Source organism: Anguilla anguilla, chromosome 16 (assembly GCF_013347855.1).
Source record: "Anguilla anguilla isolate fAngAng1 chromosome 16, fAngAng1.pri, whole genome shotgun sequence".
Taxonomy (NCBI): domain Eukaryota; kingdom Metazoa; phylum Chordata; class Actinopteri; order Anguilliformes; family Anguillidae; genus Anguilla; species Anguilla anguilla.
Window position 1 is genome coordinate 11,461,237 of NC_049216.1, and position 25,883 is coordinate 11,487,119.

Consider the following 25,883-nt stretch of genomic DNA (forward strand, 5'->3'; position numbering starts at 1 on the left):
TATGCTGGGATGCTAACGTGCAATTGGGTTCGTTGCTTTAATGTGACACGCTATGGCGTGATGATGTGTGTGTCACTGTAAGACAGCGTAGCTTCTCCAGTCAGTACAGGCTACAGGAGCATGTGCGGGGCACAAAGAGGAGCGGGCGTGAGCGCGGGAGATATGGAGCTTTAAACCGGATAGAACTGGTTGTAGTGCCATTTTGGATCTACGCCGCACAGATTCGCAGATCATTATAGCATGTGGATGGGCTCAGTGGACAGGACGGGCCGGCAGGGTTATTTCCAGATGATTCTGCACAGTCGTTGAGACACAGAATGGAGTGCCTGTATGTTCTGCGGTGGTGGTGGTGGTGGGGGGGGGAACGGAGGCGTGGGGGGGGGAACGGAGGCGTGGGGGGTCATTACCGCCTGTGGATCGATTCCCCGCAGTGACATCACAGACCTGTGGTCGTTAATAGAATGTTGAACTTCTCCCCTCCCTCCCTCTCGCCCACTCACCCACCCCCCCCCCCCATTTCCTTTGACGTGTTTCAGTCGATAGCTTTTTTAACCAAAGAACACTGAACACGGGATCTCTTGAGATCCTTACGCTGTGTAATGTTATCAGTGCTACGATGAGACATTTCCATAGTGTGAGGCGGTTCAGTGCAGTCCTGGAGTTTTTAGTGCACTTTATTACGTCATTTCTGTTTGTGGTGGTACTCCCTATTTCTCCAAAGAAATACAGGTGTGTTTCATTCATTTGTGGCATTATGTTATGGAATTACTTTGTGACAGTTATTCATGTGTTTATCTTTCTGTATTTCCAGGCTGCGTCTAATGGGGAATAGAACTGCTATTTGGATTTGGTTTCTGCGCAATCAAATGTTAGTCTGTGTTAACTATAGTCCCCATTCTCCATTTTGAGAAAGTCCCGTTGGCTGGGTTTGATGGTTTTGTGCGTCATATAAAATAAAGTATAGCACTACAGTGTCTATAATCATTCCGTCACATCGAAGCAGCAGCAATAGTCAGTCTGACCACATACTCGCACATAACCTGCCTCTTAAATATCAGCTGTGGGTGGGTGAAACGTTAACATTTTTCAATTTAGTTTTTCGATTTAGTTCAACTGATTTTCGTTAAATTTAAGGATACATTTCTCTGGGATACGTAGAAGGGACATAGAAAATTTCAGCCCATGTAATTCCCAGACAGTGGAGGATTTGTGCCCCTCTAAATAGCCACGGGCTCAGAACCCGTCTGCAGCCTGCGGTCCCGTTGTAATAATTAGCAGCAGTTACGCTGTAGCGGCTCTGGTGTTCACTAATCAACGTTCGTTCCTGCCTGGGGGGGCAGCTTATCGTTCGGCTGAACCGTATTTCGCTGCACTCGGTTGTGGTTTATTTATGAACATGTTTCTGAGCTGTGGTTTTTAGGATGCGTTTTTTTTTTTTATAGTTAGTGCCGTCTTACAAATCCAGGACCAGGGAAGTCTCATCACAGCGCTTGGGAGAGTGGAAATATTTATGTAATGTCACCCCGGACCTGTAGACGCCAGAGGCTAGTGAAACAAGTGTCACATGCAGGGCTCTGGTTTCAATTTGGGGCAAATGTGCAGTCTTTGTCAGGGAAGCATATAATAGCTTTAGCCTGTCTTGCATGTGGGTTTGCATTGATTTACAGTGTGTAGCAAGTGCTGTTATCCAGAGGCACTTACAGTGCAAAACCTTTCATGCAATAATGCAATGCACGCACCCACTAGTGTTAGTAACATAGCACCGCAGAGCGTCACCATATAAAAACAGTGCTATGGTACACAGTGTTGCGCAGTAGCGCCATATTGAAAGGGAAATTGAGCTACATTCTCTTAGTAAAAGAGCTGTAACGTTGGGGCACTAGTTGGGACAAAGTGGCCGAACGTCAGTGAGCGTTTGGCAGTACTGGCGGAGAGAGGGGCTACTCTGGGGCTGCTGGACCAAAGATGCAGTCCGTACTCAAACGTGGCCTGCCCACTCCTATATTCTGACTCTTGTTTTGGTTAATGCTGTGTCCCGCTTTGTGGGATATGCAGCTGGTATTATAATAATAATAATTATAATTATAAATATGTCGATCCATTAACATGTTAGCTACATGCTATCATGGTTGTGGAGTGTTCTGGAAATACCACTCTTCGGTTGTGGAGTGTGCTTGTGGAGCGTAGCGCCCTGCGCTAACGGACAGCGAGCGGGAGAGCGCTCTGCCGGTCACGTGACCGCGGTGAGGGATGACCGCGGCGCGCTCGGGCGCTGCACGGGCGGACGGCCGAAGGTGGCCTCGGGCGCGCATTACGCTCTCCACCGCGTTCCCCTTTTTTACATCCCTCCATCCACTTCTGCAGATGGGTCTTTTTTTAGCCTTCCGGTTTTTTTTTTTTTCTTCCTTCTTTACATCAGAGCTTTCTTTCCAGGGACAAACAACATGTGACAGCACTCCAGAATTCGGGGGAAAAAAAAAATCAGCTATCGAAAAAAAAAAACTCAGAGGAAGCGTATAGGTGGACTTTACTGAGCATGCATGCGGTGCTGATTTGCAAAGGTTTGATACGTCCAACCGATCACTTTCCCAGGGTTTCTGTTCATATGTAACAGGACTGTTCTGATGAGCCCTCAGCTTTAGGCATGCTTGATTTACTCAGCGGCATTTCCTCTCTATACAGCGGACTGACAGGCCCCGGGTACCATTAAGAAAAGCGCAGCTGGATGGTGCCTGGTTAATTAAGAGTTCCCCTCGGGCTCCTGAACGGGCACCCTCAGAGTCCCCTCCCGAATCCGGGGTTAGGAAACGGCAGTATGTAGCCCGCCTGACCTTCGACCCCTTATCCCGCGCGCATCTCCGCATGGCGGGAAAGGCCCGCGGGCGGAAGGCGTCCCTCGTGACCCCGCTGGAAGGAGGGCGACGCACCGACCGCGAACCGCAACAAGAAGTGACTCTTCTGGGGCAGAGGGCGAGAGCACCGAATGAACTTTAAAAACAGCGATCCCCGAACAAAAGGATGAAACTGAGAAACAGGAACAGTAATGTCACCGGCTCATTATTGCAGCTCCCGAAAGAGTTGCAATCATGCTGACAGAAGTTAAACATTGCTTAGGGACCTATTTGAAATTGTGCCCTCCCATCTTTCTTAGAATGAGAGTGACTAATTGCTCATGTATGTACAGACTACTGGCACTAAATTGTAAATGGACTTATTGGGGCAAATCAAATACTTTTGTCATAATGTATAATGAAGTTTTCTGTTAAAATGGTTTATTACTATTGCAAGGAAAAAAAAAATATTGCATGGAGGAAACTAGCAGATGCAATTAAGACATTAAGACCATCTTGACTGGTTCAGTTTTGCAAGCTAATTGTACCAGATGTTTAAAGAACCTGTTCGACAGTTGGATGCGAGAGCTTCAAATGTTCTTATAGGATAATACATCACAAGAGAATAAAAACATGTTCTCTATCTGAATTTGATTAGTAACTACAAAGCTTGTGGAACACTTGAAGTCGTACAGCTCATGCCGCCACTACATTCTCACTGTTCGTTTTTCATTTATTTTATTTGTAAAAAAAATCACTTCATTTCCAATATTTGACTTCTTATATCAATGCTTAACTCAAACAATCCAACTTACAATAGCTCTCCCGTTATGTACCTCAGTTTGATAGGGACTTCCTCCATTTTACATTTTTTCATGTACGTATTGTTTTGTGCACAGATTTGGGTAGTCCCAGAAGGCCAAGCCATGTGTCACTTTGCCTGCTGGGAAATGTAGTCTGAGGCTTGGCCACCATTCCTCCTATCGCTTGGTCAGCTCAGTGGACCATAACAATCCGTCTCATTCCCTATCACTTTGTGTCCCTGCAGGGAATGGCTTTGTGAACCCGCGGGAGTCCCCAGGGCTTCTGGGCACGCCCAGTGGTAACGGCCTGGGGAAAGGGATGCCCACGAAATCTCCGCCGCCCCCTGGAGTCAACATGGGCATGGGCGGCCGCAAACCGGACCTGCGGGTGGTCATCCCTCCATCCAGCAAGGGCATGATGCCCCCTCTGGTGAGTGTGGGTGAAAACACACTATCGCATTGCAATGCACATACTGACCAGCAGAGTGCGCTCCCACAGATCATAAGTTATATTAAAATACATTTTGGCACAGACGCTCTTATCCAGCGCAAGCTTACACAGATTTACATTTTTTACAGACAGTCCGTTTATACTGCTGGGTATTTTATTAAGTACCCTGCTCAAACTGCAGCACTCTAGCTAGGAATCAAACACACGCCTCTTGAGTTACAAGCCCAGTTATCTTTCCTTTACATTACAATACAACGATACAACACAATAAAAATAAAATATAACACAACACTGTACGACACGACACGACACAATACAGTACAACACAACACCACATAACACAAGCTGGATGAAAGTGCTGTACTAGTACAGTAGTACAGCTCCACTACGCTGGCCTACCCCGCAATACCGACACCTTAAATAAACTCCGGGAGGAAAATATATACGACAAAAGCGCTGAATGGGATTTAACAAGCGTCCATGAGACGAGTAAAGAAAGGGGCATCCAGGCGCGCTCAGCGCTGTCCCCCGGCCCCCGCCTGATCCGGCTTGTCCGAGGGGGGAGGGGGAGGGGCCACGCGTCGGCAGGCTCTGGCACCGCGACGGCGGTAATCCTTATCTGAGCCGGCCACGGAGCGCGGAATAGCACCGCCGCCGCCACCGCCTCCCCCCCCGCCGCGTCTGCACGGCGTAGCGCGGCCTGCCGTAAAATCCAGAGTGACACTCCGCGGGCCGCTCCAAATGGCGGCGGGGACGCGAGTGCCGCGGACAGCCGTGGCTCCCAGGCCCAGGTGCTCCCAGCAGCCGATTATTCACGTCCAGAAACCAGGCGGGCCCCGGCTAATTACCATAATTACAGCCGAGCGCGCTCAGACCAACCGGAGCACCTGAGGCCGCTAATCAAAAACGCTAACGTTAGCGGGGGGGAGAGGGGGAGGGGGAGGGGGAGGGGGGTGGCGGGAAAGAAAGGGCCCCGAACGCGCTCTTAGGAGGAGTCATGCTGCGCGGCGCTGGGGGGCCCAGCGAGCCGTTTCCCAGGCCGCTCGGCTCGCGGCGGGCTCCTTCAGGTGCGTTGCCATGCCAACCCCCAGAGGCTGCTGGGATTCGTTATCCGGTCGTAAGGAAGGTGGGCGAGAGAGAGAGGTGCGGGACGAGTCCGCGGGCTCGGGGCCCCTGGTCGTGCGCCGTTTCGGCTGCCTGCGTCCCTGTGTGTGGCATACTTTAGCTCATTTACAAAGCCTGACCGACCAATGAGACTTTCCCACGTAACATATCCCACCAGGCCTTTATAAAGCATCTGATCCACACGCGATTCGAACCTGCAAACCCCTCTGATCGAGCCTCCGGCTGTAACTCTGTGTGGATCTGCGTGCGGGGGGCTGAGAGAGCGGAGCGGCGGAAGGCACTGAGCGTGCCCCCGCAGACGAGCCCTGTGATTAGCCTGTAACAGCATTAGATTAATCATGTCTGGCTCTGACAGGGCGAAGGCATTACTAAAAGCACCCAGAGCGCGAGGCGGATAATAACATCCCATAATAATATTCGGCTGCACATGTCACGTCTGCCTCGCGCGCTGCTGGCATTAAGGCTGTCCTGGCGTGGCCCCGGAGGGTCCCCAAATGCCACCCCCACCCCCTGCTCATCTTCTGTCACACCAGCAGAGTGCCTGCCCTCTGTAATCTCTCTGTGACTATCCTGGTATCCAGGCAACAGCATTCCTTTGGGTGCTGGGCTGGGGAGGCTCAGTGAAATCACAGCATTGTTACTGTCCTCGTCAATAAGCGCAGTACATTAGCTTCAGTGTGTCTTCAATTAAAGTAAATGGTGTGTCTGACTGACAGGGACCAAAACCAGCCAAGGGTGTAGATAGGAATTCTGGGCCCCCCTTTTTTAATAAAACAAATTGTTTTAGCTGTGGGCCCCTATAATCGTCACCAGTCTATCGCCCCACTAGCGACGGCCCTGACACCAGCTGAGGCTTTTGATTGGACTGTTAAATGTGCAAGGCTAAATGCTCAATTCTGTAGATAAGGCTAAGTACTTCTCATTACATACACTCATAGAGCAAACACTCAGGCTGGTTACCGTACACACAAGGCAACAAAACATTAAATTACAGGCATTTAGCAGACGCTCTTATCCAGAGCGACTTACACAACTTTTACACAGCATTTACATTGCATCCATTTATACAGCTGGATATGTACTGAAGCAATGCAGGTTAAGTGCCCTGCTCAAGGGTACAACAGCAACAGTACAGCAGTGTCCTACCCAGGAATAGAACCTGTGACCCTTAGGTTACAAGACCAGTTTCTTACCCATTACACTACTCTGCCGCCCACGTATACCCCGGGGCCTGGTTACCACAGGCTTTTGGGGTCCAGTTAAAATGGAGGGTTTAGGTGAAGGGCGTCCTAGTTTAGGAAGGAGAGTCCTGACCTTGGCGTGTTTCTCTTCGTGTCTCCGGTGGAGGGCAGCTGTCGGAGGAGGACATGGAGCTGGTGAGTGGAGGGAGAGGGCGCAGTGCGTCGCTGAGTGGTGTGTGCGGGGCATGCGCTGGAGCGTGTGGTGGAATAGGGGTGCGGTGCGGAACGGGCCTGTGCACCGTGCTGTGTGTGTTTTCTGATCTGCACGTCGAACCGACCGTCGGTGACTCCATTCCCAGCCGGCCCCCGGCTCCGTCGCTGGTTTTACCGCCCGCCTCGTCGTGCATGCGGCGCTGTAGACGTACCCCCCCCATGGGGGACGAGACACGGCTGCCACCCCACCGCCTCTGTTCGCAAGGCACAGCTTTGGCGTCTTTGGCAACATCAGATCCACATTTACTTTGAACTAGGACAGAACCGTGCTCGGTTCTCCAACGAACCCGCCGGTCCGGAGTGGTCAGGAACTGCGGTTCTTCCATTAGCACCGTGGATATGTTCCGTGTGAAATAAATATATGATGAAAATGGACACTGATCACTGCAGGGATTTTTTTATCACTTCACAGCAGGCTGATTATCTGTGAAGACTGGAATGAAATCGCTCGTGGATTCCCCTAAAAATGCACATTAATTAGCCTGCGTGTTGCCAGAAGCGTGGGGAGGGAGAGTGAGACCGTGAGTCCCCAGAGTGGGCGGAGCATCCGTTCTGTCAGTCACCGTCTAGCGTGAGCCAATCAAAAGGCATTGCTTTCCATAGCAGTGCATTACGAGTGGTGTGTGAAGCTGGAGACAGAAAGTCAAAGATGATCTCATTTTCTGGAACACGTGTGAACCTTAGCAAAGATAGCATCTCTTGCACGCACTTGCGTGTCTATATGTGAACTCCCAGGACAGCATATTTTATTATGGCATAAACCGCAAAGATCCTCAAAAACAACCACGCAAGTTTTGTTTCTTCTTTTTGTTTCCTTTTTTTGCTGTTGTATGTTTTGGGTTTTTTTTTTTTTTGTGTGAAGCAGATGATTTCATCCAGGGTGATGTCATCCTCAGAGAGGCCAGGCTGAATGATTTCATCTGACTGCGTAAGAGAGTGAATCCACTGGGGGGCGCTCTGTGCCTCGTCTCAGTTCGGTGCGAGTTTGAACAGCCCTTACACTGCAGGCCGACCAGAGCCTTTATGAGCTTTGACCTCCTCTTAGAGGACTGATTCGATTCATCGTCCGATTCGATTCATCTTCACTTTACAATTCAGGTCTGATAAAATGAGTCAAAACTTCAGATTCAGGTCTGATCAGATTTATCTGAACTTCTTAACCAGTTGATCCCATGGGCCTGAACTTGAGTCAGTGCCAAATAGATTCATTTTGCCACACGAAAGATGGACCGAGGTCATACACATTTGTCTGTACATTCAAACAGAAAACATTGACTCTGCTCGCTACTTCAGTGTGCTGGAACACTGTGTTATTAGTTCAGGTCTTTTGTTAAATTTCGCTTTTATTCAGAAAGCGTGTTTTGTCCAGGTCACTGTAGCCCTGCATGTCAGAGCTGCGCTTCCTCTGTTGTGCTAGTTGGCGGTGCTGGATGGCAGTGAGCACTGCGAGCGTGGCTGGCTCAGAGCTAATGCTGGGGCGGGTCGGGGCAATGCGGGCGCTGCATTGGTGGCTGCATCCTTGCGGCTGCATGTCTGGCGCTGCATTGGTGGCTGCATCCTTGCGGCTGTATGTCTGGCGCTGCATTGGTGGCTGCATCCTTGCGGCTGTATGTCTGGCGCTGCATTGGTGGCTGCATCCTTGCGGCTGCATGTCTGGCGCTGCCTCGTGCTGCACTTCTCTTGCGGAATGTTCTGGTGCTGGTGAATTCTGGGATTGCCCTGCTTTGCGTGCGGTTCAGAAGCCCGTGTCTGTCCAGAAGCTTTCAGGAGCCCGTGTCTGTCCAGAAGCCCGTGTCTGTTCAGGAGCCCGTGTCTGTTCAGGAGCCCGTGTCTGTTCAGGAGCCCGTGTCTGTTCAGGAGCCCGTGTCTGTTCAGGAGCCCGTGTCTGTTCAGGAGCCCGTGTCTGTTCAGGAGCCCGTGTCTGTTCAGGAGCCCGTGTCTGTCCAGAAGCTTCGCACGGCGCGTCTCCGTCCTGTTTTTTTTCCTGTCGTTAAAAATGGCCGTAAATAATGGCGGAGGGAAAGGGATGGACGGAGTGAAGCAGAGACTGAGAGAGGGAGAGAGAAACAGACAGAACCCTGCTTTCCAACTTTTCTTCAGAGACTTCTTTTGACTTCTCGGCTCTTAGTCGTTTTTGTTTGTTGTTTTTGTCCTGTATGGTTTCGCCCAGTGCGTTCCGTGCCTGTTCATGAGCCAGAAAAATAATTCAAAACGGTGAGGTTAAGAAGCTGATATCTCCACAGCACATCCCTCTATTGTCTGCAGCAAAACCAAACCGAGGTCCTCTCATTCTTCAGCCTATCCGAGTGTGGAAAGTGGATTTAAACAATCCATATTAAATTATGTTTATTGTCCCATTATAATCTGAGCGCAGGAATTTGCTTTTTAGCCCGCCGTTTAATGGGGGAAGTCATTAACATATGAAAACATTTTTTCAGAGAGGATAAGAACACTTTGTTCGTGCGTACCAGACTTTACGGACTGTGCTGACGCTCAGCGAGTGAAAGCTGAACGACTTCTGAAGCTTTGGCGCCTCTTAGTGGTAAAGGGAAGAACTGCAACAGAAATGTTGCATCGGAACAGTTAGGGTCAGTCTTATCCTCACCACAGGGAAACAGTCAGTGTTTCTGAATTTAGTTTGAATAGGCAGGCAAGTGAAGTGGTAAATGTTATTCAGTGAAGTGAACCTGGGGTGGAAAGTCGATGTTGGGTCACTTGGCTGACATGTAAGAATGGGAAAAACATACATTGTTGCAGTATATCCATGTGCAGATGGTCACACAACACCAGTACCCACAGTTTCTCCCAGCAGTGCCCTGTAAGTCTGTCAGTACTGCAGTGTGTGTTCAGTGACTCTGTATCTATTTTATTGTTTTTGCAGAACGTCCAAAGGATCAGCAGCAGCCAGGCTGCGCAGTCATTGGCCACCCCGGTGGTGTCAGTCACCACGCCTAGCCTGGCTCCACAAGGACTGGTGTACTCAGCCATGCCCACTGCCTACAACACAGGTAACCCCTCTGGCCACGCCCACATCACTGGTAACCCCTCTGGCCACACCCACATCACTGGTAACCCCTCTGGCCACACCCACATCACTGGTAACCCCTCTGGCCACACCCACATCACTGGTAACCCCTCTGGCCACACCCACATCACTGGTAACCCCTCTGGCCACACCCACATTACGGGTAACCCCTCTGGCCACACCCACATCACGGGTAACCCCTCTGGCCACACCCACATTACGGGTAACCCCTCTGGCCACACCCACATTACGGGTAACCCCTCTGGCCACACCCACATCACTGGTAACCCCTCTGGCCACACGCACAATACAGCTAACCTGTCTGGCCACACCCACAACATTGGTAACCCCCTCTTGCCACACCCACAATACAGAAAACCCCTCTGACCACACCTATGGACTACAGGGCAGCTAATCCCCTTCCCTCAGCCACTCCCACTGCCTGCAACGCAGGCAACATCTTGCCATACCCGTTCTCTACAATACAGGTAACGCCCCTCTACTGGTTAGTAAGGACAGCTCCCTCTGCTGGCTGTTTTTCAGATTACTGCCTGAGCAGTGCGGAGCTCTCCTCCCTGCAGGGGTTCTGCTCCTCCGGAGGCCTTTCTGTGGGCTCGGCATCGGCATGGCAACAGCACCAGCTGGGCCAGATCAGCCTGGGCTCCATGGCGTGAGTATATCCCTCCGGCGCCCCCTTCAGGCACTCATCAGTATGATATGGTGTAATAGAACTTGTAGGTAACACAATGACAGAAGTGCACTTGAACAGATAAAAAATGAACTAAAAAGAACAATAATAATAAGAAAAAAATAATAGTAAGTGGTTTATAAATGTCAATAATATGCACTGCCAGTAACAATTACATTCTTTCTCTTTCTCCTTCTTTATCTATTTCTCTCTGTCTCTCTCTCTCACACACACATGCACACGCGCACGCACACTCACACACACGCACTCACACTTTTATTCACACACACACACACACACACACACACACACACACAAACAGAGGGGGCTGCCACATACCTCAGGGTTCCAACATCTCGATCAACACCAACCAGAACGTCAGCATCAAGTCCGAGCCCATCTCCCCGCCGCGGGAGCGCATGACCCCGTCCGGCTTCCCCCCGCACCACCAGTCCCACGGCCACCCGGGCCGGCAGGAGGTGGGCCGCTCCCCGGCCGACAGCCTGAGCTCGTCCTGCAGCTCGTACGACGGCAGCGACCGGGAGGACCACCGAGCCGACTTCCACTCCCCGCTGGGCCTGGTCCGGCCCGGCGGGGGCGGGGCCGAGGACCGCCAGAGCCCGTCCGTCAAGCGCATGCGCATGGACGCCTGGGTCACATAGTCGCCCGGGCGACCGCCCGTCGCCAGCTACGTCCGGCATGTTTAGGGCTGGGGGAGGCAGGGCGGGGGCCGGGGCGGGAGGGGGGTACGGCTCTCCCTTTCATTATATTATTGTTACGTTATTTAACTTTATTTCATTTTGTAAGTATAAGAACGGCAGCGGAATTCAAAACGAAACACGTGCTGACATATCAAGAAATAATATCTATGTTTCACACATAAAAGGCAAGCAGTCAACCAGTAGGGTGAAAGTAGGTGTACTCGGATTAATGTCTGTCAGGTACTTGATGCAAATTGGTTCTTGTTTTTCAGGATTCCCAAATAATTGAAAAGAGATTCACAAGAAAGAAACATTGTAGACGCTATCATAGTCACTAGCAATTCACCTTGACCTGCATATTCTTGTTTTTTTTTCTGTTTCCTGGGCCTGAAGTGGGGCTCCTAATTTGCAATCTGGTGACCTCACTCCCCTGTACATTATCGTATATGTTTTCAAGCACAGATCTGACCTTGTCGTTACGTTGTGGAGCTTGACAGATGGTGTAGATTAGATGTGCTGTAGGAAGAAGCAATACTGCAGGCGGGAAGAAGCCATGACTTCCTGTTTGCTCAGGGTGGGTGTCGGGGTGCGGAGGGTTGGGGGGAGCTAAACAGTGAGCAAATGGGAGTTTGCTACAGAAGGTAATGTCACCTGCCTTGAGCTAAGAGAGCATAGTCAGCTCCCTTAACTTCAGGCCTGAGTCATTAGCCCTTGAAGCTAATTGTGTTCCTCTGTTAGGGACCTGGGTCTTTAGCCTGGGGAAGCTAATTGTGTTCCTCTGTTAGGAACCTGGGTCTTTAGCCTGGGGAAGCTAATTCTGTTCCTCTGTTAGGAACCTGGGTCTTTAGCCTGGGGAAGCTAATTGTGTTCCTCTGTTAGGAACCTGGGTCTTTAGCCATAGAAGCTAATTCTGTCCCTCTGTTAGGAACCTGGGTCTTTAGCCTGGGGAAGCCAATTGCATTGCTTTGGTTAGGGAGCTGGGTTCTTAGCCCACAGGTGAGTTACCTTCATCATGGGAGCCCTCTTACCTTTGTGGTTAAGAGAAATGGTAACATCCGATGTGGTCAGTATATTTTTCTTTTTATTTGGGTGAAAAATAATATATGATAATTATTTTAAAAATTTATAATTGGAAAATATTACCGAAATGGGTTAGTCTCTGCCCATTAGATAGTTAAATGTACATTTCAAATAAAAGGAGGCGTCTTCTTTTCATCAGTTGTATAAAATGCAAAATAGCTTCACCCACCCTGAGCAGGTCCATATTTATGGAAGCCAAAGTTGTGTGTTTGATTGTTTGTACTGTTTAAATGCAGGTTTTCGTCATTTCTTTCCAAATGTTTATATCAGTTTTTTCTCCTGTTGCTTTGTTGAAACTATAAAATGACATGCAAGCAAGACCTTGAAACAATAACTAAAGCCATGAGCACCTGGTGTTCTGTTTGTAAATTAAAATTTGAGCCAAACTTTTTGTTTTGTATATAGCAACTTTAATATATGTATCACCTTTGGTGTAAGTACTTATGTATTGTACCATCGCCAGATTTAAGAAAGAAAAAGTATATTTTTGTGGATTGCCGCCAGCTAACAAGGCGAGGTCCTTAAGTAGAGTATTCACTGGTTAATATTGACTATTTTGTTAAATATGCTGTAATTTCTTCAGAATGGAACTATCATTAAGAAAAAAATGTTTTCCAGGGGTCAGATTATTGGTTGCACGCCCTTTAAGGGTGATGATGATTTTCTGTCCTTGAAAAATAGTGAAAAATGTGCTGTTTAGGTTAAGCTTCACTGTATCATTTTTTGAAAGACTGTCATGATTTTTGGGGGAAAATGTGCTTCCTGTTGAAACAGGAAGCCTGTCTTGAAGTTCCTTCGTGACTGGCCAGCGGCTGCTGAACGCTGAATTATACTTTCTGTACCCAAGGTCACTTACATCAGTTGGAGTAGCTGGCTATTTTTATTACCTCTGCCCAGTCCAAAAAAAATAACAAAACAAAAAAATGCCCCTACCCCTATATTTTCTCTACAGAACAATTTAAAGCTGATATCGTATTATAAAATACTGAAACAAAAAAAGATATTTTATCAAAAAAATTACTCCCCGTTTTAATAAACACAGTGTGCAAGCTGTTTCTTAGTAGCAGTTCCCATTTGCCAGAATATCTAGAGTGGCTGATTGTCAGGGCTGTGTGAAAATGAATCCGCAGTCTCTCGTCTCCACCGTACCCTCGTTTAAAGGTGGGAAATGCGATTAATCCCACAGGACAGGACATCATTTACTAGACACGCCCGATAGCATGAAACAGGAAAGGAAGGTTCTCCCCGTTCTCTGCTGCTTTTCTGAGCACGCTCTGTCTACCCTCCTGACCCTTTTTCTGTGTCCCACTGCAGATTTCAGCAGCTGCAAACAGAAAACAGAGGATTACGTGTAAAAAAAGAAAAAAAAGAAAAAAAGAGGAACCATCGAATTGGCGTGACTAGATTGTGCATGACTTTGACATGAAACTTTCCCTTCAAAGAGGAGTTGCCCTTTGCATTTGCTGTCTATTTCCTTGTGTGTCGCTAGCCATGGGCCCAAACCCCCCACCTCCCCCACTCCCAGTGTCCCCCCACCTCTTAAATCACTGCAGCTGAAGAACGAGCCGCTAAAATCTATGCACTGCCCCAGACTGGCCGCAATCAGGAAAAGCATCACAACTGCACGCATCCAGCACAACGCAGCAAGCTTTTGCATGCATGCAACACACACACACACACACACACACACACACACACACACACACACACACACACTTTATAGTGTATGAACACAATCAATTATATGACTGTTAACCCCACGCCCTTAAGCACTTAACTTGACTGAGGTGGTGTACATTCAGTCCCGAAAGAGCACAGAAGGTAATGAGGGCATCCGTGAGTTTGAGAGAGGTCATGCCTCCATTCTAAGTTAGGCCCCTGAATTGCTGAAATACCAAGCAAAGGTGACACGCATACTTGAATATCTTTCTCTTTGACTGCTTGTTGTATGGAGCCCTTACAATTTTCCTCCTAAGACTCAGTGACTCGGAGATGTTTGTCCTCACAATCAAATCATTTAGGACATAATTAGACGTTTGCATTGTTAGAATCCCATCACAATCAATGCCTTCAGTGTTTCTGAGCAATAATTAAGAACGTGAGAACAGTAACAATATTGATAATCAAAGAGCAAATGCGACACGGAAATGCCTGCTCACTGGACTCCTGATACATGCACGCACACACACACACACACACACACACACGCACATTGCTCTTAACTGGAGTCGGGGACCTGCTTTTGTTTTCTGTTTTAGGTGTACGTACACAAAAGAATTGTGGGTATTATCACAGCATACGTGTTGATCCTCTTACACCTACATTCAGTCTGCTGACCCTAACCTGACCCTGAAACCCCCCCAAGAATCAGTGGGGACTCCTGCCTCTGCCACCCTACCCCTGGCACACCCCACCCGCTCACACCTCAATGCATCGTTATGCACACAAGAAATACATAGTAAATCTAAAGAAAACCTGTACACTGATATTCGCTCCTATGGTCTGTCTGCTATTTCACAAACTGTTTGAATGTGATAGAAGGGATATGTGGAAACAAACATTATGTAAACAAAGCGACAACAAACAAACGAAAAAAAAAAACTTTGTAGAAAACTTTCACTTTGCTGTGCAAGAGCGCACCGCTTTGCGTTATGGCTTTTATAAACGGATTGATGTATTTGGTAATTGTTTGTAGTTGATAGTTCACTCGAGAAGCTGTTTACGGTTTGGAATGCTCCGACCGTTTGGCGGCACAAGCTGGACTTTGTTGCCATGGAGATGAAACAAACTGTTTAGAAAACGAAAGAGAGAATTCTAAGTTAAATCTGAATTTTAATTTCCCTGAATGTCATTTTTTTTTCTCTCTGTTATACAATAAATATTCTAGTGAACTTTTTATCGAATGACTAAGATATTATGCTAGAGATTGTTGTAAAAATTTGTATTCTGCATTCACTAAAGTAAAGATATTGGCTTTTACTGTCTATTTCCAGACTCTGTGTTATATTCATTGCAAAATATGATTAAAACCATTGGATCTTCTCTGAAGTAATGTTAAGCAGTTTATCTACATTTTACCATATATCTGCCAGAAGCTTAAAATTATTTACAGAAAAAGTCGATAATTTATTCACATTACAATACTACTTCATTGTTTTCATGCACACAAAATTAACATTTTCTGTACAAGGATTAAAAAAATTATATTTAACATTTCTCTGGCATTTACCTTCTCTAAAACCCATGCTGAAAAATGCAAAGAAAATAGGAAAATTATGTTTATTCAATCAGTCTTATTAAACACATGCATATGCTTTGATTTTCTACATCTAAGCACACATGGATTTCACGTGGAAGTGTCCTCAAAACAGCATAATTATGCCAAACTTCGCCAATATCACTAAAATGTGAACACAGGCAATGGTTTGTCAATAGAGGCCATTGTCAGGTGCCAAGCCTGGGAGTTGTTAATATCACTGAGAGGTTTCAACATTTATTTTATAATTATTTACTTGTGCTCAATATAAGCATTTGAAGTAGTCTATTTGTACCCCTAGCTGAAAAGGTCTGCGCTAATTAGATTGGCTGTGCACATACAGGCTATCCTTCACTTGGAAATAAAATGTAACGTATGGCATCAGCCATCAGTGTTTAATATGTGGATCTGGCAGTGCAGAGGTCGACTGACCTGCGCAAGCACACATGCACACAGACCCTGCAAACCCCTCAGCGGTGTCCTGCTTCTAACTCACGGGTTCTTTGTGGACATCACGGTGGTGTCCTAATCTGCTGATTCAAGTTCAGTTAATATACCCAAGACATAAACTCAACCAATGTCCTTACCTGGAGTAACAGGCAGATTCAGTGCTGCTGCTTGATAAAATACAGTACACAATAACAAACTTAGCAGCTACCGGCTGCCACGGAGTCCTCTAATTTTTCTACTAATTTGAGGAGGCGACTGCCAAATCAAATCCTGCTTAGGGCCGCTCGAAGGCTCGGGCCAGCACTGATGTAAGGCCTACATCGTATTACCAGAAGGTGGCACCAGAGAATGTGCTATACTCTGCATGGGTTAAAACCCACCAAGTAGGCTAATAATGTTTTAAGCAGTCGATTTACAAATATAAATGACATAAAACCAAATTCAGATTTCCAGTGGCTTTTTTGGTTAAATTGAGTGATCCAATGTGTCACAATGCAATTTAAAAGGTGGATATAAAAGGTGGCCGACAAATTGTCAAATAAATACAAATGTAACAAAATCTGTAGGTTGCAGTTTTTAAAATTCTGAAAACTGCGCAGTTTCCAAGATTATGATGTGCTGTTCGGTCGCTTTGTAAATAACACATTTTTGTGGTTAACCTTCGTGCTGAAATAACTGTGAGGGAATTATCTTAGACTAATTTAAATCTTAGCAACGTCATCGTCAGTGAATTGGGTGATTTCGTGTCGTCCAAAACTGGTTCCACTGGAGTCCCTCTCCTTTAATTAAGCCGTTGCTCAACAAATTGACTTACCAGTCCTCGTTGCGCAAGTGTGGACAGATGTTCGCAAATTCGGTTGATTCACTTTCCCCTCATGTCTTTTCTCGGAATTAATGGTCGTTGAACATGATCGTGCCAACAGGAAAGAGGTAATGTCTTTCATGATTTTAAAAACAAAGCACTGGTGTTTGCGGGAAAGATTTTAGCGGACAGCGTTGCGTGTTTGATTCACCTGTGCAGGTGTGTTTCTGTGCTTCGTACCTGGGAAATATTCTAGTTTTCACTAACAGGGAGCGAATTCCAAAACCACGAATATAATCCAAGATCTGACCTCTCCAAACTATTATTTGCCCCGTTTTAAAGAAGTTAGGTTCCGATTCCGCTCATACATTTTCTAGTAGCTATTTACAATAACACAAATGGAAAACCAAGAGCGGATGGATCTTACCACTGGGGGCTAACTTCTGCTGTTTACTCAGGTACTGTTTGTTGTTGAGAAGTTGGTCGTTATAAGGGATTTGTTCATTGTTTCCACTGACTTAACACAGTCATCTTTGCATTGATCAGCATTGATGCTTGAATGAAGTTATTATGTTGGATGAAGTTATCTTCAGCATTGATCCTGAAGTTATTTTTTTCTTATTCTTTTAAAGCTACGTTAAGAAATATAGAATTTACGTTTAATAGTCCAAAGCATTCTCGGTCTTTTCAATATTTGAAATATCATTCAGACAACAGCAAAATTGTATATTATAAACTTCCAGCAATACTTATATTAAAATAATTTCATACTTTTGAAACGACCATAGCAGTATGATTGTAAGCAACATTTTGGTCATTAATGTGTTTTATTTGTAATGCTCATGGATTTGTAGGATTTTTTGAATTTTCTGGTATCTGGAGGTAAGGTATTTCAAATAATTATTTATTCAGGTCTGGTTCAGATAAGGCTGATGATCACAGTCAAAGCTGTTTTGTTTTTTTGTGTTGAGAGGTGTTCCCTCACAAGGCTAGGTGGAGGTCCGTGTGCGTGTGTGCGTTTTGTGTACGTGTGCGAGAGAGAGAAAGAAAAAGAAAGAGCAACAGAGTTAGTGTGAGAAACCAAGAACCAGTACCCTTCACACAACAACACTGTGGTTGCATTTTAGCCCATACTGGCATATGCCTGGTGGCTTAGTGGTTAGAGAGCCGGGCTTGGAACCAGAGGACTGTTGCTTTGAATTCAAGGTGTGACACCGCTAACAGTGCGACATTGCCTTTAGCAAGTATCAGCTGTCTGAGCATGCTCCAGGTTGAATGAAATCGGTGTTATTGTTGAATCAGTGTGTCTTGAATCATGGAATCCTCAAGGTAAACAGAGAATGCAACTTAACAGGAAAAACTATTTTGGACTGTGTGAGAAGAGGCATCTCTGCTAAGTAATCCCATTCCTCTTTTCAATTGTGAAATGGTTCATATTTCCTTTGAACAGGTTAAGCAGTATGTGAAAGTATTTGACTGAGCTGGTCTGACAGGAGATGAGTGAGTTGTCCTGTATTCAGGAAGAGGTGTAAAAAGCATGTCAAGCCAGACAAGGCCTTGTTAATAATGACCAGCTAAACGGTGGCTGAACCCAGCAGACTGAGCCACACTGTTGTGTTTTTCATTACAAACGAAACAAACTAGACAAAATGTTGTTTGATTTAAGGAAGCACGCAATTGATTTTGTTGCTCTGGATGAATTTACAAGTGAAATGTAGGCTGAAACAGCTAACAGGAAGAAGATGTATTTTCTGTGGGGATGACTGGCTTGGTGAGTAGGATTCCATTGTGGTGGATCAGATATGAGCATGAACTGGCATCTCGTATTCCTTCTGTCTGTCTGATAGAGTGACAGTAATGTTTAGGCTGTCTTTTATTTGGCAGGCATCCATACAAACTGTTTCAGATGAACAAACGCAAAGTGTAGGGTAATGGATAAAGTTTTGTACCGACAAATAAAAAAGGCATTTGACATTCCCTGGAGATAAACATTTTCAGAATTTGTGTCTGCGTTTAATGGTGTTTGCTTTGTATCCAACTCTTTAGAGTATGCATTTGTGTAGTTGAACCTACAGGTGGATGATGTGTTTCTTTGTTGTGATGCTGGTTGTGTTGAAAGAATGGTCAAGAATGGAAAAAGCACTGAGCAGTTTGTTCTTCTCGCATCTAGTTTGGTGACATTTTTGTTTTTGAGTTTTTGAGTATCGAGTTTTTGTGCTCTGGAAAACTTTCAGGCTTGTTGTAAAATTGTAACAACACTGTACAATTATACATTCCAATTTCCAAACTAAAGTTCCAATGAGAAATGAACAATTTGTAATGTATTTTTTAATTAAAAGGTTAAGTCACAAGTACACCCATGTGGTCTCCCACGCTGAAGCAATCAGATGTTCATGTACCATTTACATTTTTCCATTCATAACGCCCATCACAAATTTGATTAATGCATTCAAATGGGCCAACACAACATGTGTGGGTGCAGATGTGATAAATCAGCTGGAGGCTGCTGTGAGGACTGTGCAGTTGTTTGAGTAACCCAGGTATGTGTGATGTAATGCTACTTCAGAAACCATAAGAACAGGGGTTGTTGGGGATTGTATGAAGACTTTTGTGTGTGTGTGACTGTACTATGAGTCCAGTAGGGATTCTGTTAGAGTTGAAAATACTCTATCAGATTTAATTTTGCGCTGAACCTTTTTATATGTAACAGTACAGGCTTTGGCTCTTTCCCCCCCAGGCCTTTCAGTCAACAACGATTTCTTACCTGTTGAACAGTTTATTTTCCTTCCTACAACTACAGATTTATTTATTTATTTATTTATTTTTGTAACATTCAGGTCTGGTGTAAAACCAGCCTTTGACATTTCAGTGAATGTAAAACAGTGAATGGCTGGATGAAGAGTATTTGTTTATTTATTTATTTCCATCCATTATCTAGAGTGTATACCTGCTTATCCTGGTCAGGGTCGCAAGGGGTGCTGGAGCCTATCTCAGCGTGCATTTGGCGAGGGGCAGGGATATTTTTGTTATTTATTAATTCATTCATTTATCTATTTATATATCTTGCTTGAGCAGAAAGGCTTTAAAGCCACAATTTAATGTTTTAGCAAACATCATGTTTTATATGGAGCATTTTTGCATACTTTTTAAGAAATTCTGTATTGCTTTAAAATTTTAATTAAGTCCTGAGTATATTTGACCCCGGCTAGCATTACCACTGGTGCTAATAATTAAGTAAACAGAACAGGTTAATTATCCTATTGGCATCAGCTATTGTTTTTGTAGTTACATGTTACAGATTGTAATCCACCGGTAATTCAGTTTATACAATCATTGGCCTAGTTATTCGCAGGATTTACTTATGCGAATTAAAATGGTTTTGCAAGAGAGAAGAGCTGCGAGAGGTTTACGATTTTGGAGTTTTTTAGCTGCAGCTGCCGAAACAGTCACGCTCACGCAGCTCGTGCTTTGCGGAGGGCGGGGCCCGCCACGACACGCGGAAGCTCGCCTCGCTTAACTGAGCATTTGACTAGCATTCGAAATTGACAGCTGACCAGAGTAATTTTTTTTTTTTACCGTACCTCCTATCCTCGTGTTTCATCACCAGCCTGCCTCATTTTTCTTGGCTCTTGTCGCCGAAATAGGACGCAGCGCTATTACCCCTTCATTTTTTCATTGTTGATTCTTTCGTTTTCTGGTAATGATGTCACGAGAATGAGCTTTATTCACTGTTTCAATTTATACAGTGCGATTGTGGTAGATGCAGCGTATCTGAAGCACTTAATTCAATAACTGCAGATCTGCATAGTCTGGGAGTGTGTAATCTGTACTGAAGCTGGCCCAAACACTATACCCTAAAATAGTAAATCATGGTGGATGTGTATAAAAATCAGTGATTTCTGCTCTCGTCTGATGTATCACAATCATGACACATACTGTCAGTGGCCTGCAGATATCCCCACACTATGGACTGATGAACAAAAGGATCCACTTTGATCCCTCCAACTCCATAAAGATCTCTTGGATCTACAGTACCAGTGTGGGGGTACTTGTTGCTTTTTTGTGTATTTTGATTCATTCTGGAGTCCTTTACCGTTTAAAATGAAGGGTTCACTTGCAGCAGTCACTTGCACCAGGTTCTCCTAACTTGTTTTTAGCCCATAAAAATGCTCCTCCATAAAATGGATAACCAACATCCAATACAGACAGGCTACTGTGAAGTTGGTAAATTGCATGTTTGGAGATGGAATCATGTTTAATTTGGACTGTGAACAAATAATGTATTTAGCAATTGATAGGTAAATCATAAAAGGTTAATTTTATAAGTCTTACACATTCAGATTATGAAATTTGGAAATATAAACATATTCTTATAAGAGAGAGTTTTCTTCCCCATTTTTCTGAGGTTCCCCTGGGCCTCCATTGTGGACACTCAGTTTGGGAACCCATAGCCTCTGGCACACTGACGCCAACAGGTTCAGCGATGGCATAGCTAAAGAGAAAGCGAAAAGAAAAATCAGGCTGCCTAGCCCATCACTACGACTGCTAACTTTCCCTTTTTTTCTCCCCTGGTCCTGCAGCTCTCTGTAGGAGACGAGTAAAAGGGCTTCGCACCGCACCCGCACGCACACCTCTCCGCTTCAGCTCCGCCTCCAGCCTCCAAGTCCCCCCCCCCCCCCCCCCAACCTCTCCCTCCGCGCCATGGAGCCCAAGAAAACCACGGTGTGGGGAAACCTGCGGCAGAAAGCCAAGCCGCTGTTCCGGAACATCAGGAAGGGGAAGCTGAACGGCCGAGGCCTGGGGAAGAAGCAGCCCCTGAGCCACCGGCTCAGCATGTCCGTCCCCGATCTCCGGTGCACCGAGGACCCGCCCGCCGACGTGCCCGGCGCCTTCTTTCTCCTCGACGACGACGACGACGACGACGACGGCGGCCTGTCCTTGAGCGGCTCCTCCTGCACCTCGGTCCCCGGGGCCGCCGAGAGAGTTCCCGCGCCGACCGCGGCGAAGAACGGGGAGGCGGCGCCAGCGAAGAGAGAGGTTTTAGCCGAAGGGAGGAGGCCTGCGGACAGGTGGACTCCGCCCACAGAGAGACTGACCGTCGACAAACCGGCCGCGCCCACAGAAAAGGCGACCGCGCCCACGGGCAGGCCGCACAAGCTTGTGCAAAGACTGGTCATCCGAGCGGATAAGCGGATCATGCCGGCAGAGAGCCTGACCGATACCACCGACAGCCTGACCGTGGCCTCAGAGAGAGCGACCGTGCCAGCAGCGACCGTGACCGCGCCAGCAGAGACGGCGACCGTGCCGGATGAAAGGGTGACCGCGCCTGTGGACAGGGTTACCGCACTTTCCGAAACCATGACCGTGACTTCAGAAGGAACAGATGAGCCCACGGGCAAACTGACCGTGCCGGCAGAGAGAGCAGCCCCGTCAGCTGAAAGAGTGACCGCGCCCGTGGAGGCGGCGACCGCGGCGTCAGAAAGACCGAACGAGGCCACTGACGAACTGACCGTGCCCGTGGAAAGAGTGGCCTCACCCGTGGAAAGAGTGGCCTCGCCCGTGGAAAGAGTGACCTCGCCCGTGGAAAAGTTGACCATGTTCTCAGAAGGAACAAACGAGCCCGCTGACAAACTGACCGCGCCGGCTGGGACCGGGACCGGGACCGCGCCAGCCGAAAAGGCGACGGCGCACACCGACAGGCTGTCCGCGCTGCAGCAAAAGCTGGCCGGGCTGGCGCACCGCGTCCGTGCCGACCGCCAGCCCCGGGCGCCCGCCAGCGCCAGCGCCAACCCCAGCCCCAGCCCCTCCCCTCGGCCCAAACGGATCTACTCCTTCGGCGACGCGGAGCCCGAGCTCTGGAGGCGGAAGGAGCCGAGCGGCGCCGAGCTCCTCGCCACTCAGCTGGAGGAGGCCGAGATGGACTCCTCAGAGGACAGCAACGAGGTCAGAGCTCCGGCCTTCTGATAGCTTCTGTTAGAAGCACTGGAAAATGCCCACATTTAAAAACGATAGCAGCCGTATAACATTTCACTCGCACAAAAAGTTAAATAAAACACTAATAATTGGTCTTCAATCAAGACCTTAGGTAGAATCAGGTGTCTTAGTGCTGGGGTAAAACGAAAACTTGCAGGTACACTGGCTCTTTTTGATTAAGAATGGACAACCCTGCTCTGCATGGATGCATTCTTCTTTTCACTGCAGCGGTAGTCAATCCTGGTCCTGGAGAGCCACATAGCCTACTGGTTTTTGTTTTGTTCTTCAGGTCAGTGACCGATTCGGACCCAAGAAACCAGGTTACCTGAGTTAACTGCTTTAATTGATCAGTTGCTGTGCTACGTGTGTTCTGAGTTACAACAAAAGCCGGCAGACCCTGTGGGTCTCTACGATCATAGCATTTAGACTTCCATCCATGTTCTCTTTCCTTCCCGACTCCTGACTCTCCCCATATTAGACCAACTAATTGTTTTTATGTATTTCTCAATTAGAAACTCAGTTGCGCGATTAGCCACTTGACTGTGCTGTTTGAGTTTCTATGGGGACCCCTGGCAGATAAGCATTGAAATGAAATCCCTGCAGGTCACATGGTGGAGACAAACCGGTGGCGCTAGTTATGATTGAAGATGAGTTGCACTGGTCTCTTCTTTGTATCAACCCTTTCCCTGATATATGTGCTGAACATGCTAAAAACAGGTGCTCTGTGCTCAACACAGGCTGATAGTAGCTCCTGGCAAACACACTCAAACCTTTATCTCACCTTATTTCCACCTTTCATCACCTGTGCTACAATGCTGATGTACTCATTATTGCAGTGCATTGCCTATCCTGCAATGGGTTTAGCTCACTCCCTCCGCTTCAGTACCTGTAGTACCTATTACCTGTAGCATCTTATTACTGCTCTTAGTTATGGCTGTGAAAAAGAGAACTACAAATAGGGGGGAAAAAACATCAAAAATGGCCAGTTAATTTTGGCATGGCTGCCACCCTCCCACTGGGTTTTGATAGATGACACTCTGAAGTAGTTTGTGGTAGTAATGAAAGTAATTAATAAATAAATACATATTGATAATTCACTGGGGTGAATCCACTTAGGGATTATACACCCATTATATCACGAGAGGACACACTGCTAACTTGTAAAAATGAAAATGTTGAACCGGCCACAGGGCAATTTATTTTCTGCTATAATTTCACTAGGCTATTTCCCAATATGGAGACAAAGTTTTTCACTTTGAATTCACTTTGAATGGGCCTGTGCTTCTGTTGAGATGGTAAGTTTGTTAAAAAATATTGGTCTCGTCCGAGGCTCAGTGGTTCCTTGTTTAGTCATTATCGTTCCCGATCCATTATTTTGCATAAGATTAAAATTAATCTCAGGTGAAACTACGGGCAAGTTTCCAATTGTTGTTATCGAAACAGAACTTGCTCAACTGCAAAAATAGGTGTGAGCAAAACCAGCATTTGACTTTATTTTGTAGAGATAAGTTGCCACCAAGAGCCATTTGGAGAACAAGAGACTGTTCTGTATCAACTGAGACTTTCAAGGAGAAACTGGCATGGCCATCGCTCAAAAATATGTGATCTGATCTCGTCATGAAACGTCATGTGACATGTTATTGTATTTGTGAACTGTGCTAGCTAACTATTCAGGCAGAGTTTCACGGTGACCTGATTTTGATCAGTTGGATTTCTCAACCGTGTGCTCAGTTACCTATCATGTGATTCACACGTGCTGATGTATCATCGTTGGCTCACATCGAATATAAGGAGCTTCCCTGCGCTCTTCAAAGTAAAAGCTGGATTTAAAGGAGCGGAACCTGTTTTGTGCATGGGAGTGTTTGTCCATGTACTGTATGCATGTGTTTGTATGTGCGTGTGTGCGTGTCTGTGTACGAGATTCCAGGCCAGCTGATGACCAAATCCCCCAGCCTGCTTCTGTCTTCTGTATTTGTCTGAAGCGCCGCTTTTGTGCCAAAATGTATTAAGCGTGAATTCGCTGTGCAAATTATTGAAATTTTCCATATGGCACATACAGCACTGAGGGATGGGAGAGGGATTTAAAATTCATAAATGATAAGATGTATAAATTCTCTACGGCAAAGAACATCTTTGCTTCACTTTCCCTCAAAACCTGTTTCAACAGGACCTGATGTCGCAGCCAATCAGATTGAAGCACTGTATCAGGTCTTCGATACAATTTATCTTCAGGAAGCCCCGATATCTGAAAACAGTGATCCGTTTTAATGTCTTGGAGCGCGGATGTAAAGGTAGCTTAAAGTCGTTTATCGGAAAGCTTCGGTAACCCTCACGGAGGCTGGTACCTCCGGGGCTCGTGAATCTGCATATCGTGAAATCCGCCTTCCGTTGGAGCTCTGTTTGTCAGCAGATTGTGTTTGCTCGCGTGAGCAAATCTGGCGCTGTTAGCCATCGGGCACCCCCTGTGCCCATAGTCAGTATCAGTGGGGGCTGTGATTTGTAGCGAGGATGCAGGAGGTAGTGGCTTATGAAAGCTGAACCACTCGGGTGCAGCCAAACGTTTTGTGGGATAAAATAAGCACCGGACCTTTATCTAGTCTTCAGCCTCTACTGTCCTGACCACACACCAGCACCGAGTGCAGCTGGGGGTGTCAGCGTTGGCCAGAGAGGAAGGGTTTCAGTCAGCAGGATTATCTCCATGACACTATAGCGCCCCCTCTGGTCAATTGGGTGTCTGCGGTCCGCCTGCAGCGGAGCTCTCTAGTGCCAGTGGATGTGCAGCCCTGCTGGGGGACTGGGGGAATGTTAAGTCATGTGTTTTGGAGGATGGAGAAGCTCATCTGGAATCCCCCTTCCTCTACATTGAAATACGGTGTAAAATAGCAGGTGTGTTGTGGTGGTTAAAGGGCTAAGGGTTGAAGGAGGTTGCCAGTTTGATTTCCACTTTGGGGCAGTGCTGCTGTGCCTCTGTAAAAAGAACGTGCTGGAATGTGATGTATGTCATTTGTGATGGGCGTATCCGACACATACTGAATGGTGAGAATAAACATCTGCCCTGAACCCCCCCCCCCCCCCCGTCAGAATGTACAAAGGTTAATGTAAAAATAACAATGATTTATTTCATCTGCGTAGCAGGTCACTATTTAGTTTTTTTCACTTTAGTCCTACTGTATGGAGTAGCACACAGTGCTTCCCCACAAGTTTTTAAAGAATTTTATTTTCAGGTTTCAATTTTTATGATGTG

The 25,883-nt window shown here is 46.6% G+C and overlaps 2 protein-coding genes across 11 annotated transcripts in view; both read left to right on the forward strand.

The window, feature by feature from the left end:
- Positions 1-11,109, forward strand: part of mef2aa (myocyte enhancer factor 2aa) — a 93,291-nt gene extending 82,182 nt beyond the window's left edge. For 5 of the 8 annotated variants that reach the window (XM_035395426.1, XM_035395425.1, XM_035395424.1 and 2 more), the window contains 5 exons: positions 3,880-4,064; positions 6,563-6,586; positions 9,546-9,672; positions 10,233-10,359; positions 10,700-11,109. In XM_035395426.1, coding sequence (XP_035251317.1) covers positions 3,880-4,064; positions 6,563-6,586; positions 9,546-9,672; positions 10,233-10,359; positions 10,700-11,039 — 803 coding nt within the window. In that variant the 3' untranslated portion in view covers positions 11,040-11,109. The remainder of the gene's footprint in view (positions 1-3,879; positions 4,065-6,562; positions 6,587-9,545; positions 9,673-10,232; positions 10,360-10,699) is intronic. The other 3 variants (XM_035395427.1, XM_035395432.1, XM_035395431.1) reach the window with 1 other exon arrangement.
- A 10,229-nt stretch (positions 11,110-21,338) lies between these two features.
- The window catches only part of mctp2a (multiple C2 domains, transmembrane 2a), a 40,309-nt gene continuing 35,764 nt past the window's right edge, over positions 21,339-25,883 (forward strand). For all 3 annotated transcript variants that reach the window (XM_035394933.1, XM_035394935.1, XM_035394936.1), the window contains exon 1: positions 21,339-22,609. In XM_035394933.1, the coding sequence (XP_035250824.1) occupies positions 21,368-22,609 (1,242 nt within the window). In that variant the 5' untranslated portion in view covers positions 21,339-21,367. The remainder of the gene's footprint in view (positions 22,610-25,883) is intronic.